Below are 18,433 nucleotides of genomic sequence, written 5' to 3'. Positions count from 1 at the left end.
ACAACATCACCACCCACCGAGAGCACCAGCACCGTCACACCTCCCACAGGGGAAGGTACAACAACATCACCACCCACCGAGAGCACCAGCACCGTCACACCTCCCACAGGGGACAGTACAACAACATCACCACCCACCGAGAGCACCAGCACTGTCACACCACCCACAGGGGAAGGTACAACAACATCACCACCCACCGAGAGCACCAGCGCCGTCACACCTCCCACAGGGGAAGGTAAAACAACATCACCACCCACTGAGAGCACCAGCACCGTCACACCTCCCACAGGAGACAGTACAACAACATCACCACCCACCGAGAGCACCAGCACCATCACACCTCCCACAGGGGACAGTACAACAACATCACCACCCACCGAGAGCACCAGCACCGTTACACCTCCCACAGGGGAAGATACAACAACATCACCACCCACCGAGAGCACCAGCACCGTCACACCTCCCACAGGAGACAGTACAACAACATCACCACCCACCGAGAGCACCAGCACCGTCACACCTCCCACAGGGGACAGTACAACAACATCACCACCCACCGAGAGCACCAGCACCGTCACACCTCCCACAGGGGAAGGTACAACAACATCACCACCCACCGAGAGCACCAGCACCGTCACACCTCCCACAGGGGAAGGTACAACAACATCACCACCCACCGAGAGCACCAGCACCGTCACACCTCCCACAGGGGACAGTACAACAACATCACCACCCACCGAGAGCACCAGCACCGTCACACCTCCCACAGGGGACAGTACAACATCACCACCCACCGAGAGCACCAGCACCATCACACCTTCCACAGGGGACAGTACAACAACATCACCACCCACCGAGAGCACCAGCACCGTGACACCTTCTGCAGGGGACAGTACAACAACATCACCACCCACCGAGAGCACCAGCACCGTCACACCTCCCACAGGGGACAGTGCAACAACATCACCACCCACCGAGAGCACCAGCACCATCACTCCTCCCACAGGGGACGGTACAACAACATCACCACCCACTGAGACCACCAGCACCATCACTCCTCCCACAGGGGACAGTACAACAACATCACCACCCACCGAGAGCACCAGCACCGTCACACCTCCCACAGGGGACAGTACAACATCACCACCCACCGAGAGCACCAGCACCGTCACACCTCCCACAGGGGAAGGTACAACAACATCACCACCCACCGAGAGCACCAGCACCGTCACACCTCCCACAGGGGACAGTACAACAACATCACCACCCACCGAGAGCACCAGCACTGTCACACCACCCACAGGGGAAGGTACAACAACATCACCACCCACCGAGAGCACCAGCACCGTCACACCTCCCACAGGGGACAGTACAACAACATCACCACCCACCGAGAGCACCAGCACCATCACACCTCCCACAGGGGACAGTACAACATCACCACCCACCGAGAGCACCAGCACCATCACACCTTCCACAGGGGACAGTACAACAACATCACCACCCACCGAGAGCACCAGCACCGTCACACCTTCTGCAGGGGACAGTACAACAACATCACCACCCACCGAGAGCACCAGCACCGTCACACCTCCCACAGGGGACAGTGCAACAACATCACCACCCACCGAGAGCACCAGCACCATCACTCCTCCCACAGGGGACGGTACAACAACATCACCACCCACTGAGAGCACCAGCACCATCACTCCTCCCACAGGGGACAGTACAACAACATCACCACCCACCGAGAGCACCAGCACTGTCACACCACCCACAGGGGAAGGTACAACAACATCACCACCCACCGAGAGCACCAGCACCGTCACACCTCCCACAGGGGACAGTACAACAACATCACCACCCACCGAGAGCACCAGCACCGTCACACCTCCCACAGGGGACAGTACAACAACATCACCACCCACCGAGAGCACCAGCACCATCACACCTTCCACAGGGGACAGTACAACAACATCACCACCCACCGAGAGCACCAGCACCGTCACACCTCCCACAGGGGACAGTGCAACAACATCACCACCCACCGAGAGCACCAGCACCATCACTCCTCCCACAGGGGACGGTACAACAACATCACCACCCACGGAGAGCACCAGCACCATCACTCCTCCCACAGGGGACAGTACAACAACATCACCACCCACCGAGAGCACCAGCACCGTCACACCTCCCACAGGGGAAGGTACAACAACATCACCACCCACCGAGAGCACCAGCACCGTCACACCTCCCACAGGGGACAGTACAACAACATCACCACCCACCGAGAGCACCAGCACTGTCACACCACCCACAGGGGAAGGTACAACAACATCACCACCCACCGAGAGCACCAGCACCGTCACACCTCCCACAGGGGACAGTACAACAACATCACCACCCACCGAGAGCACCAGCACCATCACACCTTCCACAGGGGACAGTACAACAACATCACCACCCACCGAGAGCACCAGCACCGTCACACCTCCCACAGGGGACAGTGCAACAACATCACCACCCACCGAGAGCACCAGCACCGTCACTCCTCCCACAGGGGACGGTACAACAACATCACCACCCACTGAGAGCACCAGCACCATCACTCCTCCCACAGGGGACGGTACAACAACATCACCACCCACCGAGAGCACCAGCACCGTCACACCTACCCCAGGGGACAGTGCAACAACATCAGCATTTACTCCTGGCAGCACCACTGTGATAACTACCAGGACTACTGTGTATTCATCAGTTTCTAGTGACAACACCACATCTGTGACAATTCCTACTGAGGTGAGTGCATCTACTACCATTCTTACTGAGACCACCACCCGTGTGATGACTTCTGCCACAGTAACTGCATCTCTGAGTCCTCCTGTTGAGAGCAGCACCCTTGTTACCACTTCCTCGCAGGCTAGCACATCTTCAGCCACCTACAGTGATTTCACCAGCTCCGTGACAACTTCTACAGAAACTTCTGCACAGTCGACCTCTCTGAGTGTCACCACCACACCCGTGTCCACCCTGAGTCCCAGCACACAGAGCACTGCCTCCCAAACAGCACCTCCTGTCTCCACCAGCAAGACTATGTCCACACAGAGCACCCCCACCTCAACTTCCAGTGCCTCACCATCTACACCAAGTAAGAAATTTCTTGAAGTCTCCTTTTTGAAGGTCACATTTCTTTCCAGTCCCCCCGTTTGTGTTCATCTCTTTGCACTTGTGCTCATCACCCACTTCCTTTGTTCTTCCCTGTTTTCCATTAGAGAAAACCTTCAGCCCTGTACCTGATCACTTTCTTCTGTCCCCCATCTGTGTTTCTTGCACAAATCCCACTCTTGCACAACATGTTTCCTCCACTTTGCCTGGACCCCTTCGATGCCCAGGAAAGTGTGCACACATTCCCTTCCCTCCCTGTACTCTGCGGTCTCTGATCCATTGCATCTTATAGACTATGCTTCTGTTAGCTTCATAGCTTTCATTTGCATTTTATAGCTTTTCAGTGTTTTTTGTCACAGATTTCTCTCATGCTTAAGTGCAAAGATTTTTATTATTATTGAGGAGGAGGAGGAGGATTTCGCCAACAGTATTCACGTGTACCCTTGGCCACTATTTCCTGGCCACCATTCACTCTGTTTTTGTTTATCCTCTGAGCATCCACCATAGAAGCAAGAGAAGGTCCATTTTTATCATCTCTGAACTGTACCTCCATGTCCTTAAATGTTTCTCTGTCCTTAGGTCCCCCTCCCTTCTTCTCTCTGTCTCTAGAGCTTTCACTCAACTTTCTTCACCCTGGGTAGGATAAGAACTATCCCACCCGTACATACTGTTACAACACTGTTATGACAGGCACACTTCGGAGATTCCGTGGGTTTAGTTCCAGACCACCACAATAAAGTCAATCAAATGAATTTTTTGGTCTCCCAGTGCATATAAAAGCTCTGCTTACACAACACTGTAGTCTGTTAAATGTGCAATAGCATTATGTCTAAAAAAACAATGCATATACCTTGATTGAAAATACTACATTGCAAAAAATTTCTAAAAACCATCACCTGAGAGCTCAGGAAGTCATAATCGCTGATCACAGATCATTGTAACAAATATAATAATAATGAAAAATTTGAAATATTGCAAGAATTAACCAAATGTGACACAGAGACACAAAGTGAGCAAATGCGGTTGGAAAAACGGCACCAACAGATGTGCTCTATGCCGGGTGGCCACAGACCTCCAATCCATAAAACACACAAGATCTGCAAAGTGCAATTAAGTGAAGTGCACTAAAATGAGGTGTGCCTGTGTTTTGTATGTAATACAAAATATATATTATATTGTACACCATCACATCTGTGAATATTATTTTCAGACTGAGAAAGGGTATTTGGCAGGTATTCAAGAAAATACGGTAGATAAAATATGTGACAACATACACTGATTTAGAGGAATTGCAGCTAAACTCACACATACATGATCTGCTTCTGCCCAGGGCACTGCTCAATCCTGTGATGAACTGATGAAGGTGAAGGGCGGTCCTTCAGCTGTAGGGGGCTGCGGTTTCTCAAGGCTTTGTGAATTCTTCCTCTGTTGAGTTCTGCTTTGTCTGGCCTTTATGTTATGTGGCTTTTCCTCTGGGCCCTCTCTAATGCATCTTTGTCTCAGCGAGCTCTCTGGTTCCAGAAAGGATGCTGAGCATCTTTAGAGGGGAGGTTCCAGCCCTCATTGTCCCAGGAAGGCCCCCAGGTGTCTCAACATGAATGCTAAGTGGCTGCATGACCACCAGGCCCACAGCTGATATGATGGCCCCCTTTCCTCTTTCTCTTACACCCAAGAGGCTGGTTTTCCCTTTGGACTGTTGAGCAACAGCTGAACACACACCAGCTGCTTTGGTCACTACTCACAAACCGTGTTCAGGCACTGAGATCAGGTCAGAACATCTTCAGTTACATGCACCAGAGGAGAGAGGGGCTGATTTGGGATTTATGGGTCTCCGCTGTGCTGGACTCTACTCTTGACTCATCTCTTCCATTCTTCCGAAATGTCTCAGACCAACAGCCTGTAAACAGGCTTCATGACGTGACGGTCCCAGTGTGGCCCCTGCTGTCTGGGTCTGGTGAGGGGAGTGCACCTTCCCAGACAAAACACACAGGGAAATCTGGCCTGCGCAGACATGGCTCTTTTCAAGAAAAGCCAAAGAGAACAGAGCTTTAGATTTTCCAGATTAGCTGGCAGAAGTATTTGAGAGTTGTCTATAACCAGTAACTATCTATTTAAACTAAGTCTACAACTAAACCCCACCTCCCAGCAAATTAAAAAGGGATCATGAACGGTCGCAACAGCAGGGGTTTCCAGGCACTGAGGGAACAGTGACATCTTTGTTCCCTAGCTCGGTGGGTCTGGACTGGTCAAGTTTCTCTGGGCTCTTTCAGTCCCTGTCCCCCCTTCCTCTTCCTCAGCCCTGAAAGAAAGCACACTGAATAGAGCCCAGACCAGGTAATCTGGCCTCCATGTGGAACTTTGGGCTGGCATCTCCACCTCACTTTTCCCTTCTGTACAGCAGGGTGACTAACTGCCCAGCCCACCCCAGGGTCTCAAGAGTATCAAATTGGACAGTGTCTGTGAAAAATACGCTGTAAGCTGTAAAGTGCTGTGCAAATGTACATGGTTGAGCGGGTTCTTTTTCCTTTCAGTGATCTGCTTCAATGGTGGGAAGTGGAATGGAAAGGCCTGTGAATGTCCCAGTGGCTTCGCGGGGGATCAGTGCCAGCAGGTGGTAGGCACGTGCTGGAACGGAGGCGTCTGGGATGGGATCAAGTGCCTGTGCCCTGAACTCTACCAGGGGCCGAAGTGTGAGGAGGTCGTCCCAAGCATAGGTAAGGCAGCAGATGCCTCAACCCCAGCGTGCCCAGTCCTGCCTCTCTTCCGTGTGTGGCCAGGAATATGGCCTCTTCTGGGGGTGACTATTTTACCCAGTGGTAAGAAAGGTAAACCATTTAAAAATAAAAGAAGCCAGAAGGTATCGTTTGGAGCAAAATACAAATTCAGCACAGAATTTTACCATAAGTGCAATTTAGTAAATGAGTATATGATGGTGCACGATGCCAAAAGCATGTAGAATTCTCTGAGAATGTAAGACCTGAGGTCCCCGGGGCTCCAACTCAAAGCCATGCGGGTGTCCCTGTGTCCCCTCCTTCCAGAGACCCTGGCCACCTCCCGGCTGGGGCAGACGTGCGGGAGGGCGGGGCGCCTTGGGCGGGCACTGGCCCTCGGCCGGCAGTACATGCGGCTGCTTTCTGACCCCCTCAGAGCTGCCGGATACCGTCTCCGCCCAGGTGGAACTGACCGTAACGGTGACCAGCGTGAATTTCTCCAAGGAGCTGGAAGACCCACTTTCTGAGAAGTACCAGAATTTCTCAAAGGAATTCACAAAACAGGTGGGCCTAAGACAGCGAGTGCCCAGGGGCCACTCTGGTCTCCCCAGGGAGGGTCTCTAGGGGTTAAGAAAGCAGCTGAGGGCAAGTCTCCTGTCAGAGGTGAGTTTCTAGGCTCCTGCATTTCCTTGGTCTTCCCAGGCAGGGAGGGGAGGACGAAGCAGGGCTCCCTCCGGGCTGCCGGGTGGCAGGGTGGGGCTGCTCGCTGGGTGGCCGCTGCTGGTTCGGGGTGGGGACGGGGGACCTGCAGTCTCTCCTCCACGCTCTGTGGAAAGGCCTGGCAGGCCCTGAGGTGGAGCCTCTGGGATGACACAGTGGCCCACTTGCCTTGCAGATGGACTTGGTTTATTCTGGAATCCCTGAATATGAAGGGGTCAACATCACAAGGCTATCGTGAGTATCTGGGACTCCTGGGAAGAAAGTCTTTGAAATGGAAGCTACAGTCATATTCGCAGAGACAACTGTAACCACGCCTCCCTTGCTAGTCTGTTAGCACTGTCGTAACAAAATACCTCAGGCAGGGCAACTTAACAGAAATGTATTGCTCATGGCTCTGGAGGCTGGAAGTCCAAGATCAGGGCGTAGGCTGGGTTGGTTTCTTCTGAGCCTCTCTCCTTGGCTCGCAGACAGCTGCTGTCTCTGTGTCCTCACGCGACCTTTCTTCTGCGCCGGCACATGCCTGGTGTGTCTGTGTGACCAAATTTCCTCTTTTTATAAGGACACCAGTCAGATTGGATTAAGGCCACCCTAAAGGCTTCATTTTAACTTAATCACCTCCCTAAAGGCCATATCCCCCAATGCAGACACATCCTGGGGTACTGGGGGTTAAGACTTCCACATATGAATTTGGGAGGACACAAGTGATCCTGTAACACCCTGCAACAATGATAGTTTCACATGCATCTTCCAGTTGAAAGCTCGTAACCTCCCCTGTGAGTGAAGCCAGCAGAGCTGTTCCCACTGCAGAGATGGAGGAACTGAGGTTAGAGGGATGTGGAGAGGTGCCTGAGGGGTCGTTTACAGACTGGTGCAGCCAGGACTCAAACGGCAGTCCTCTTGTGCTGGAGACAGACACTGCAGAGCACCTGGAGGCTACAGCCTGTGTGATGGGCACCCCACTGACCCTCAGAGATGAAGCCACCAACTTAGCTTGTGAAGGGAACCCCCGAGGAAAACGATGTCCATACCTGCCCCATAGCCACTTCCTCTCACCTAGGATAGTATCTGTCCCTACAGGACCTCTGCATTGTTATCAGCTCCAACTTCCTGAAACCCTTTGAATGGTGCTGGCCAATGGGCCTTACAGACCATCTCTGGAGCACGAAGGAAAGCTCTTTTCTTACAGTTTACAGAGTCACACTCACTAATTTTCAAAAGGAAGAAAAAAATGTTCACCAGCTTCCCTTTCTCTTCCTCCCTTAATTCTTCCAACCCCAAACTTCTCTCACAAGAGAGGCCACCCCAGGTAGCAGCAGGTGGGGGTCCCAAGCCCCCCTGTGTCTGCCCTCACGACAGGTGTTGCAGTCAGCCTGGGGCTTGGGTCAGGGGCTGAATGGTGGCTCTTCGGCAGCTCAGCTCCCCTGGAAGAAGAAAGCATTTTTCTTTCTGACCCTAAGACTTCCTCTCCATGACCAGCGTGTGCTGACCACATAGGACTCTCTTTTGTCCCTGGGATGGGGGGTGTCTCTAGGGCCAGGCCTCATCCTTCCTCTCTACCTGTCCATCAGAGGACAAGCTCTGTGGACCAGGCATTTAAAACAATCATTTTCTTATTTTTATTTTTATTTATTTTTTACTATATTCTCTGGGCTCTTTCATTCCTGTGACTAATTTATATTATGATTGACACCTTGTGCCTTTTATCCCCTTCACCCATTTCACCCACCCACACCCACCCTTCCACTGTGGGGACCACCAGTCCCTTCTCAGTGTCTGTGAATCTGTTTCTGTTTTGTAATTTGTTTTGTTTTGTTTTGCTTTTAAGATTCCACATATAAGCGAAATAATAATGGAATTTGTCTTTCTCCGCCTGGCTTACTTCACTGAGCATAATACCTCTAGCTCCATCCATGTTGTTGCAAATGGCAGGATCTCATTCTTTCTTATGGCTGAGTAATATTCCATTGTGCATAGGTACCACATCTTCTTTCTCCATTCTGCTCTGAGAGCTCCAGAGAGGTCTGAGGGTGTGCAGATAAGAAGTGAGAATCACCACTTCGAAAACATGAAACAGAGTCCTGGGAACAATCTGCCCGTCCAACCCTCATGTCATACAGACAAGAGACAGGAGACCCCAGGGGGCCAATGGGCTGGCCCATTGTCACGCTGCTACTTAGGGCCAGTGCTGGGATTTCATGCCACATTTCCTAACCCCTACTACACCCACATGGCCTAGATAAAGCCACGTTTGTCCATGGGAGCCCTCAAAATGGGAACTGAGCACATTAATGAAGCCTGGGACGTATCTCAGGCCACCACCAAGTGGCTACTTGGAATCGCTGTTCTGTTAATCATGAGAGAGAGCCGTGAACTGGATCTCCTGGTCTCTGCTAACTCATTTATATTATGTTGTAGTATGTATATCATTATTATATTATATAATTCTATTTTTCTGTATGTTACTCTATGAGCACCCCTAAACCTGCTATGTGTAGTTAAGCCTCTGAATGTAGCATTAAGTAAAAAGCAAGGGAAAGAGTGCTTTTGGCTTTCAGTATTTAGGAATCTTGGGCTGTGAGCATGGAAAGGCTGGACTTGTTATTGTATTTTTAAACCAGAAAGTGCTCACTCCTGGGGTGCAAATAATACCTCTGCACCCAGGAGGGAGAAGTAATTTGCATTCTGGAATAAGAGCTTGTTGACTTACAGGCATTCCCCATTTTTTTTTTGCTCACGAAGAAGACAGCCCTAACTGGAGATTCAGAGTTGGAAAATGAGGCAGAGGGAAGCTGCCGGCAGGTCTGAGTCCACACTGCCTGGGAGCCTGCCCCCGGCTCTCCTTGCTTCTAAGCAGGGAGTAGGGAGAGGCTTTTGACTGGATTTTACCCTTGTAGGTGTCAGAGACTCCTTTAAGAATTGACCAAACTGTGTGTATAGAAAAAAAAAATATATGCACCTTCAAATGTTTGCATACAGTCTTAAGAGGCTCACAGACCTCCTGAAGCACTTAGTAGTTCATGAATCCTTTCATCCCTGGTGACACTTCCTACCCCATAAGGACGTCTTATCAACAGCTGCCCAGTCTCCTGCTTGAATACTTCTAATGACACTTTCAGGATGACTTGTCCACCATCCCATCCTTCTGTTCAACTTTATCCCTGGGCCTTCTCTGGGACTTCCATGCAGATCTGCCCAGATCCTAGCCTTTGTAGCTGGTCCCCTTAGGAGCAGGCTGGGATACAAGTCCTCTGGCAAAGGCCTAGGAGAGCCTGGAATGGGCCAGAGAGGATGTGGCCTGCCTGGGGAAGAGGCGGGAGAGGTGAGCACCCATTTTGACTTGTGAGGGTGCCCAAGGACCTCTTTCTCTTTCTCCCCAGGCGTGGTAGTGTGGTGGTGGACCATGAAGTCCTCCTGAAGGCCAAGTACACCCCACAATACACCGAAGTCTTCAAGAACGTCAGCCAGAAAGTGGAGCAAAAAATCATAAATGTAACCACACAGCAAATAAGTGTAAATAATGTCTGTAAATGTAAGTTTCTAAGCTTCTGGGAGGGGCTCGAGGAGATCTTCAAGGAATCTTTAAGCTTTGTCATCCTGGGGTGGGAAGGGGAGAAAAAGCAGATTTGGGGGTGGCCCGGAGAACACTGAGAGCCCGGGAATAAGGCTCGAAGCTTGTCGCTCAGATTGGCAGCTTCCAGCAGAGGCTTTGGAAGGAGGAGACAGGGGAGGCGGGCCATAGGCTAAATCCTGCGGGGCACCTGAGTCTACAGGAAAATGACAAATGTGACTTCCTATTACTTTCAGCATAGTGAGCAGTGTGGGAGTCTTGGCAGAGGTGGGCATGGGAGAAGGACAGGGGAGGAACAGATGGTGGGAGGGTCATCATACTGAGCTGGATGTGAGGCCAGCATGCTCCCTCCACAGGCAGGGTTCCCCAGCACCCCCTCACAACCCCACCCACCCCCACCCACACACACTTGAGCCCCCTGCTAAACAAGCTTGTTGTGAGGCGCTTTGTATGTCTCCTCCACAGCCATACTGTGTTTCAACACAAGTGCCACCAAGGTGCAAAATGTATCAGTTCCCAAGTTTAAGCCTGAAGGTAGGTGACCCAAGGGGCTCTGGGTGGGCAGGGGAAGGGCAGCAGCCGGCAGCCTGATCAGGGAAGCCCCCCTATGTCCCTGCAGAGGAATGCCGGCAGAAAGTTGGGCAAGACCTGGCCCACCACTTCTTTGTGGAGTATGTGGATGGGAAACTACACTGCATCACGCGCTGCATGTCTGGCTTCAACAACTCACTGAACTGTCTCAATGGGAAGTGCCTGCTGAGGGAGGGAGGCGCTCGCTGCTAGTGAGTGTCACACCAAGCCCCGCTGTTCTCCTTCCCCCCTGGGGACTCTGCCTGGAGGCCAAGGTCATGAAGTAGGTCCTGACCCCTCCTGAACACAGCCAGCCCCAAAGAACATGCGTGGCCAGAGCCCCGACCCAGGTCCAGAACGGGCCATGGGTGCCTCAGTAGCTGCCTTCCCCTCTGAGCGATGCTGAGGACTGTCAAGCTCGGGAGGAAGCAGAAGGAAGGCCCCAGCCTCAGGGAGCTCCCAGTCAGATGGGGAGCACAGGGCCTTGCTTCCAGGGAGAGTTCAACATCCCCTGCTGGTGACATGGGGAGAGGTGACACACCGCATAGGGAGGGTAGAAAGCCTGCAAAAGCCAAGTCACTGGAGTAAGCAGGGCAGGAAAGGCGCTGTCCACCAGAGCTAAACCAAGGAGAGGCCGGCTGGAGCACCAGGGATTGGGGAAGAAGCCACACAATGCACAGGCCTGAGTAGTTATTCTGGGAAGTCTTCCTGTAAGAGGAGCTTGCAAGCTGGCTCAAGATGGAAAGGAGCAGGGCTTAGAAAGAGCATCTCTGGGGAGGATAAGGAGTTTCAGAGGTAAACCAGACTAGGGATGGGATTGTTTTTCCAGACAGAGAGGGAGGTAGGATGAGGATAGTCAATGGGTAAGTGACAAGGTTGCGGTGGGCCTCAAGTTACTGGGTGCAGCCCAAGGCAGCCCCCGAGTTGGGCCAACTATTCTAGGTCCTAGGTTGCAAAACCTACAGGCCTGGTCATGGATATTGGGTTCTGTGTAAGGTCCACCCCACGGAAGCTGGACTTGGTCTCTGGTGGTCCCCTCGTGGCTCCTGGCTCTGCCCCTAGCAATCCCTTCCTTCTTCACCTTTTCCTCATTAAGCTCCCATGGGGCCAGGCCAGCCCTAAGGCTGGGAGGCTGTGGGCACTGGCCAGCCCTGACTCAGGATTGCTCCCTCTCCTCGCCTGCCCCTTCTCTCCATCTCAGCTGCCTGACCACAGACACGGAATGGTACAGTGGGGAAACCTGTGAGTCCAGCACTAAGAAGAGTCTGGTGTACGGGCTCGTGGGGGCAGCCTGCTCACTGGTGCTAATCATCTTCATGGCCCTCCTGGTGTTCATGTTCCGCTCCAGGAGAGAGGCAGAAAGGTGAGCCATTGCCTCTGCTCTTCCGTTTGCCTCCAGCTCCTCTTCCTTTTCTTTTTTTTATTTTTATTTTTTTATTTTAATAATTATTTTTTATTGAAGGGTAGTTGACACACAGTATTACATTACATGAGTTTCAAGTGTACAACACAGTGGTAGAACATTTATATACATAATTCTAGGTTCCAGCTATCACCCTACCAGGCTGTTACAATATCTTGACTATATTCCTTATGCTATACCTTACATCCCGGTTACTAATTTATTTTACCATTGGAGGTCTGTCCTTTTTTTTTGTTTTGTTTTGTTTTTGTTTTTTTTTGTTTTTTGTGAGGGCATCTCTCATATTTATTGATCAAATGGTTGTTAACGACAATAAAATTCTGTATAGGGGAGTCAATGCTCAATGCACAATCATTATTCCACCCCAAGCCTAATTTTTGTCAGTCTCCAATCTTCTGAGGCAACCTCTTCCTTTTCTGATCCTCTGTCTCCAAAACCATTCCATCCTCAGGGTGGACAGTGGGGCAGCAGAAAGCAGGGGCTTAACTAGTCCCCAGGTCCTTGTCCCTGTTGCCCATATATAATGGGGTCTCTTCCGTGTTTCTGTCAATAGGCAAAAATCTAAAGTGACTCAGTTGTACAAGTGGCATGAAGAGGATGGTGGGTCAGCCCCTGGAACTTTCCAAAATGTTGGCTTTGACATCTGTGAAGGTACTGGAAATCCATAGAGGACTCAAAATGTCTCAAGTGTAGAGACACAAATGGGAGGTGTGTGGGGGGACAGCGGGACTTAAAGGAGCAAATGGAAAAGCATTTCCATCTCTAGAATATTTGGCTCTACATCTGCAACCCTCTTTCTACCACTGGCTCCTGCAAGGCCCTAGATGAGGTGTAAGTGTGAGCAAGAACTAGATCACAGGGGGAAACACAGTTTACTTGGTGGTGTTAGGTTTCTCCAGAACACGAAACTGTGCCTGTGTGAGCACAGGTAGGTGCCTAGAAATGGGTGAATTCATCAATAGTTGAGTTACAGCTCAGCAAAGTAATGAACTATAGATTTTGTTAGGGTAAATGTACATATTAAAATTTCTAGAAATTGAGTCTTTAAATTCTAAAGAAGGAAAAATGTAATGAAGAAAACATTTCAGCCAAACCACCAAGAAGTAAGAAAGGGAGAGCAGATGTACAATATAAGGAGGTAGTAAAGAATCCACCACATCTAAAACTACAACAAACATAAATGGATTAAACCTTCCAGCTAACCTAGCTATCCCTGTGGACAAAAGGCACTTGCAAAATAGAAACACAGAAAAAGGATGAAAGCAAAAGAATGGAAAAGGACCAGGGAAATACTAACCCAAAGATCTGTTGTTCTATCTAAAGGTGTACCCATTGTTTGGCAAATAAACCCTAAAGCAGAAAGAATTACTAGGGACAAAAAATGACCAATACCTACTGGGAAATGGTTTACTTTAAGAAGATACAGCAAATTTCCCTTGTGTGCCCTATTAATATAGCTTCAAAATCTATAAAGCAAAGATACAAAACTATATGAAAAAACTGATGAATGAATCTCTCAAAGTGATGGGAGATTTTTAACAGGTTGATGAAGCAGACAAAAAATCATCAAGGATACAGACCTGTCGTACAAAATAATTAACCTTAATATACTTGCCATAGACTGTGTTCAATGACGGGATGCATTCATTGCAAGAGCATAGTAAAAACTTGTATGAATCACCACTCAGAAAGCCATAAAAAGTCTCAATTAGTCTAAAAAAAAAAGAATCTAAGTCAGACTATATTATACAACCACAATGCACATAAATTAGAAAAAAATAACAAAAATTTTTCTGGAAAACAAAAATCTTATACCTTCAGAAGTTTTTTTGTTTTTCAAGTTTCTAAATAACTCATGGACCAAATAGTAAATCATAATGGAAGTTAGCAAATACTTGGATCTGAATGGAAATTAAAATCCTTGTGGGATGCAAATACAACTGTACTAGAAGGAAACTTACAGCCTTAAGATGCTTCTATCAGGGGAGGAAAAGAAAGATTGGAAATTACTGGGCTAATTTTTCAACTCTAGAAGTTAAGGAAAGAACAACAAAATAAATTCAAAGAAGGTAGATGTAAAAAATTAAGATAAGAGCAGAAATCAACAAAATAGGAAGCAGAAATACAAAAGGAAGGGCCAACAAATCAGAGACAAGTTATTTGAAAAGATTAATAAAGTTGACTAATTTCTGCCTCAGAAAGATCAATGGAGAAAAAAGACACAAATAGTATCAGGGAGAGTAAGGCAACATCACTGTGATGGTGGGAGATATTTAAAAGGTAGTAAGAAACTATTACAGACAACTTCCACCCAAAAAAAATCCATAGATTTAGACAAAATTTTTAAGGCAATCATGCCAGAATGGTTCTAAAGCTGCTTTGAAAAGCGAATCAGACCCAGATGGTTTTACAGGTGAGTTCTACCAAATGTTTACAGAGAGATTGACAATCTGATATAAACTCATTCAGAGACTGAAAGAGGAGGAAATTCTCTCTTATTCCCATTTTGACTTTACCATAAACATTTATAGCAAATCAGACAAAGACAGTACAAGAAAGTAAATTTAAAGACCAAACCCATTCGTGTGTATAGATACAAAGATCCTAAAGAAAAAATTAGTACAGCAAATCCAGCAAGTATAAAAATCACGACTAGTTGGGTTTATTCTAGAAATAGGGTTATTTTAAAATTAGAAAATCTATTTACACATTCACCACATTGCCAGACTTAGAAGAAAAATATGATTATGTCAATGAATGCAAAATAAGATTTTAATGAAAATCTGTATCTGCTCCACATAAAAACTCAGCCAATTAGGAAGAGAAGAGAACTTCCCTTTCCTGGTAAAAGTATTCACACAAACATGCAAATACCATTCTCAATGATAAATCATTAGAAGTCATTCCATTTAACCAGGGGTTGGTAAACTTTTTCTACAAAGGACCAGATAGCATATTTTGGGCTGTGTGGATAAAATGATCTCTGTCACAGCTACTCACCTCTGCTAATATGACATGGAAGGAACCAAACAACATGAGTGTGGTTTTGTCCAGTAAGACTTTTTCAACCTCTTAAACATGAAAAAAAAATCTTAGCTTGCAGGTGTTTTTTACGGGCCATTTTGCCAGCCCGGCACTGAACCAGGATCAGGGCACAGATGTCCCCCATCACGAATTCTATTAATCATTGTCCTGGGTGTCCTAATCTATATAATAAAAAAGAAAATTAAATAAAATGTTTGAAGACTGGAGAGAAAACTATAAATCTGTCACTTGCTGATGGTATGGTTGTCTTATATAGAAAACCTAAAAGAATGTTAAATCTGTAAAAGTAATAGAACTTATCAGAGTTTCCAGATATAAGGTCAGATCTTATAAAAGATCAATTGCATTTCTATGCATCAGCAACAATTAAATTTTAAAAATACCATTTATATAAATATATATAGTACCTAGGCATATAGCCAACAAGAAATGTTTAAGATTTTTCAGTGACAAATGACAAAATTTTATTTTACAACATTGTGGAAACTCTAAAGGAAAGAAAAGCTGTAGGTCCATGAATTGGGGTGCTCCAAAAGCCATCAAATGGCACCCTCAGTCCAAGCCAAGTCTTAACGGGCTCTTCATGAACTTGAAAAGCTGCCTGCAGAGTGCTTGTGGCTTTTCTTTGTTGAATTTTGAAGTGTGATTTTTCAGATCTTTTGAGAATCAATCAAACCATTTGCTGAGGTGTGGTAGTTTAGGTATCATGTCATGTTTACAGTGTTTTTCAGTTTCTTGGGAAGTGGGGATGCACCACTCATCCTACTGTAGGTGGGATTAAAGGGAGAGGCAAGAGTTTGTCTTCCTAACCATCTGCTTCTGTGGGGCTTTCTCCCCATCTAGAACAAGATGATGCCCTCCAACTGGACTCCATCTATAGTAACTTCCAGCCTTCCTTGGACCACATAGACTCTGAAACAAAGGTAAGAAGGGCATGGATGAGCTTTTCATCTCCCCATGCCCTGAGACCTCATCTCCCCTCCTTACCATGGTAGAATCATCAGGAAAGCAAAGTCACATTTTACAGTTTGTCGGTCCAGGTGACCATCCAGGCCTACATTGCTGGGAAATAGATACAACAGAGGGTGGCAAGCAGGTGGGAGAGAAGGAGAGCTAAGCACTAGGGTGGACTCTATCTTCTCTGGATCCCTGAGGCTTCAGGTTCAGAGGTTTCCTTCTCCACTTTAAGTATATCCTTGATGGCCAGTTTATGTAGTTATTTTAATTTTCAGACCAACATAAAAGTCAAAATAATATTGCAGTAAATACTTCCATGCCCCATCTACATCAATAATGTCTAACATGGTGCCATACTTTCATTATATATATGTGTGCATGTGTGTTTTGCTGAGCCATTTGGAAGTCAACTGTAAATATTATGACACTTGATCCCTAAACATTCAGCACACACTCAAATACCATTATCATGCCCAATAAGTTGGCAATAATTCCACATTATCATCCAATATTCATTTTTCCAATTAACTCAAGATCATCACTTTTTACTAGTTTTTTCATATGTGAATACACCAAAATTCACTCACTGACTTTTGTCATGTCTCTTTTGTCTTTGAATCTGGAACTGACTCCTACCTTTTTAATACACTGATTTTTCTTTTTTGAGAGTCTAGCATAGTTGTCTTAAGGAATATCCCACATTCTGGATTTGTCTAATTATTATATGGTGTCATCTAACTTGCCCTTTGATTCTCTTTATTTCCTATAAATTTGCAGTTAGGTCTAGAGGCTTGATTAGACTCAGCTTAAACATTTTTGCTGCACCGATGTCATAGATAATGCTGTCTACTGCACCACCTCAAGAGGAACATAATGTCAGGTTGTTCCACTATCACTGGCAAGGAATCACTTGGCAAGGGGTGACAACTCCTTGATTACAACTTTAATTTTATTTCAACTGGGTGGATTTGAGGGCAGAAGAAATACCCTCAAAGTACTCACACTTCAAAAGAAGAGTGATTGACTTCAGGCACTGTACTCCTTAGAAAGAGCCTTGGGGCAAAGATGAACTCCTTAACCATAATACCTTTAAACCTACCTGACTCAGGTGGGGTGGGGGCACAGTTGGTTTGTGCTAGACTCCAGGTAACGGGTTAAATTCTAAACTGAGGGCTTCCCCAAGATTCTCATGCTTCCAAATCCCAGGTTCTTCAGTACGTATCCCTCATGTGGTTCTATCTCTCTTTCCAGATCAAAATTCAGAGGCCCCAAGTGATGATGACATCAATTTAAGGCAAAGGCAGTTTTTTATGGAGCTGTCGGGCTATGAGTGAGGAGACCTCAGTTTGGCTAAGCTTGGTGGAACATTCCACATTGAGAGCATCCCACAGGAACCTGAGGACAAACAACACCGTACTTACCAAGGAGGAAAAGAAGAGAGACCACAGCACTGGGAAACTTAAACAGAAACGCCATGGAAGCTCTAATGGGCTTGTCATGATCTCAGGCAAGGCCCTCCTGCTCCTTTCTGGGAAGTTCTTCCTCCCACTTGTCCTTCAGCACCAAGGACAGCACCCAAATGAGTTTGTTTACTGGGTGATTGTTTCAACATTGGACTGAACTTTATGTAAAATGCTGATTTAAGCATTCTCATGAAAAACATGTTTTTAAACACATAGCTTTTCTCTTTGAGTATATAGGATTGTGAGTATTTTTAAAGTTCTAATTATCTACAGGTTTAGATTTTTGTTATTGAATATAATTGTATATATTTGTAGTAAGTTGCAATTTCATTAAATTTGTCATGATTTCCAGGCCTTTCTCCAGTTGATGCCCTATACAAACTCCTGTTTCTCACCTGCCAGGCTCTCTCTTCTCCTCCAGGATATAGGGACTGGTGAGTTTGGCTTCAAGAAGAAAAGAAGGAAATCTATATCCAGGAAGAATGCCGTTCTCTGGCCTTCCCCAGCATCACTTGCTGGCCACGATGAGGCAGGACCCCTGTACACTCACAGAATATAGGGACTCACTTCCCACTGGGAGAGAACAGAGTTCTCCTTCTGGAAATGAACTCATGTTTATTTCCATAGATTTGGGAGATGGAGCCCTGGATTCTAGTTCCAGCTTTCTCATCAACTCCCTGGTTTAAACTTGGGAAAAATTGTATCTGACCATTTGGGCACAGTCTTACCTTTTGCTCACTAAGGACTGGACTGTTAATAAAGCCCCCTCATCACTGTCATGTTTAACATTTTTAGAATGCTTCGTTAAGAT

The 18,433-nt window shown here is 47.3% G+C and overlaps 1 protein-coding gene across 1 annotated transcript; it reads left to right on the top strand.

The window, feature by feature from the left end:
- Positions 1-2,232: 2,232 nt before the first annotated feature.
- On the top strand, positions 2,233-17,976 carry LOC118922112 (mucin-17-like). Its single transcript, XM_036904459.2, has 12 exons — positions 2,233-2,799; positions 2,920-3,148; positions 5,697-5,879; positions 6,313-6,440; positions 6,772-6,830; positions 9,974-10,125; positions 10,630-10,698; positions 10,784-10,946; positions 11,936-12,097; positions 12,711-12,808; positions 16,046-16,125; positions 17,411-17,976. The coding sequence occupies exons 2-12, from the start codon at positions 3,094-3,096 to the stop codon at positions 17,450-17,452; spliced, it is 1,191 nt and encodes a 396-aa protein (XP_036760354.2). The 5' UTR covers positions 2,233-2,799; positions 2,920-3,093; the 3' UTR covers positions 17,453-17,976.
- The last annotated feature ends 457 nt before the right edge of the window (positions 17,977-18,433 follow it).

This window comes from Manis pentadactyla, chromosome 10 (assembly GCF_030020395.1).
Source record: "Manis pentadactyla isolate mManPen7 chromosome 10, mManPen7.hap1, whole genome shotgun sequence".
In the NCBI taxonomy this organism is placed as follows: Eukaryota; Metazoa; Chordata; class Mammalia; order Pholidota; family Manidae; genus Manis; species Manis pentadactyla.
Note: the sequence above shows the minus strand (reverse complement) of the source record. Positions and strands in the feature narration are given on the sequence as shown.

Excerpts from the sequence above, each read along its gene's own strand:
- LOC118922112 (XM_036904459.2), top strand. The coding sequence starts at position 3,094 with ATGTCCACACAGAGCACCCCCACCTCAACTTCCAGTGCCTCACCATCT. Across the intron at positions 3,149-5,696 it reads TGCCTCACCATCTACACCAA|TGATCTGCTTCAATGGTGGG; the intron begins GTAAGAAATTTC and ends TTTTCCTTTCAG. Across the intron at positions 16,126-17,410 it reads ACATAGACTCTGAAACAAAG|ATCAAAATTCAGAGGCCCCA; the intron begins GTAAGAAGGGCA and ends CTCTCTTTCCAG.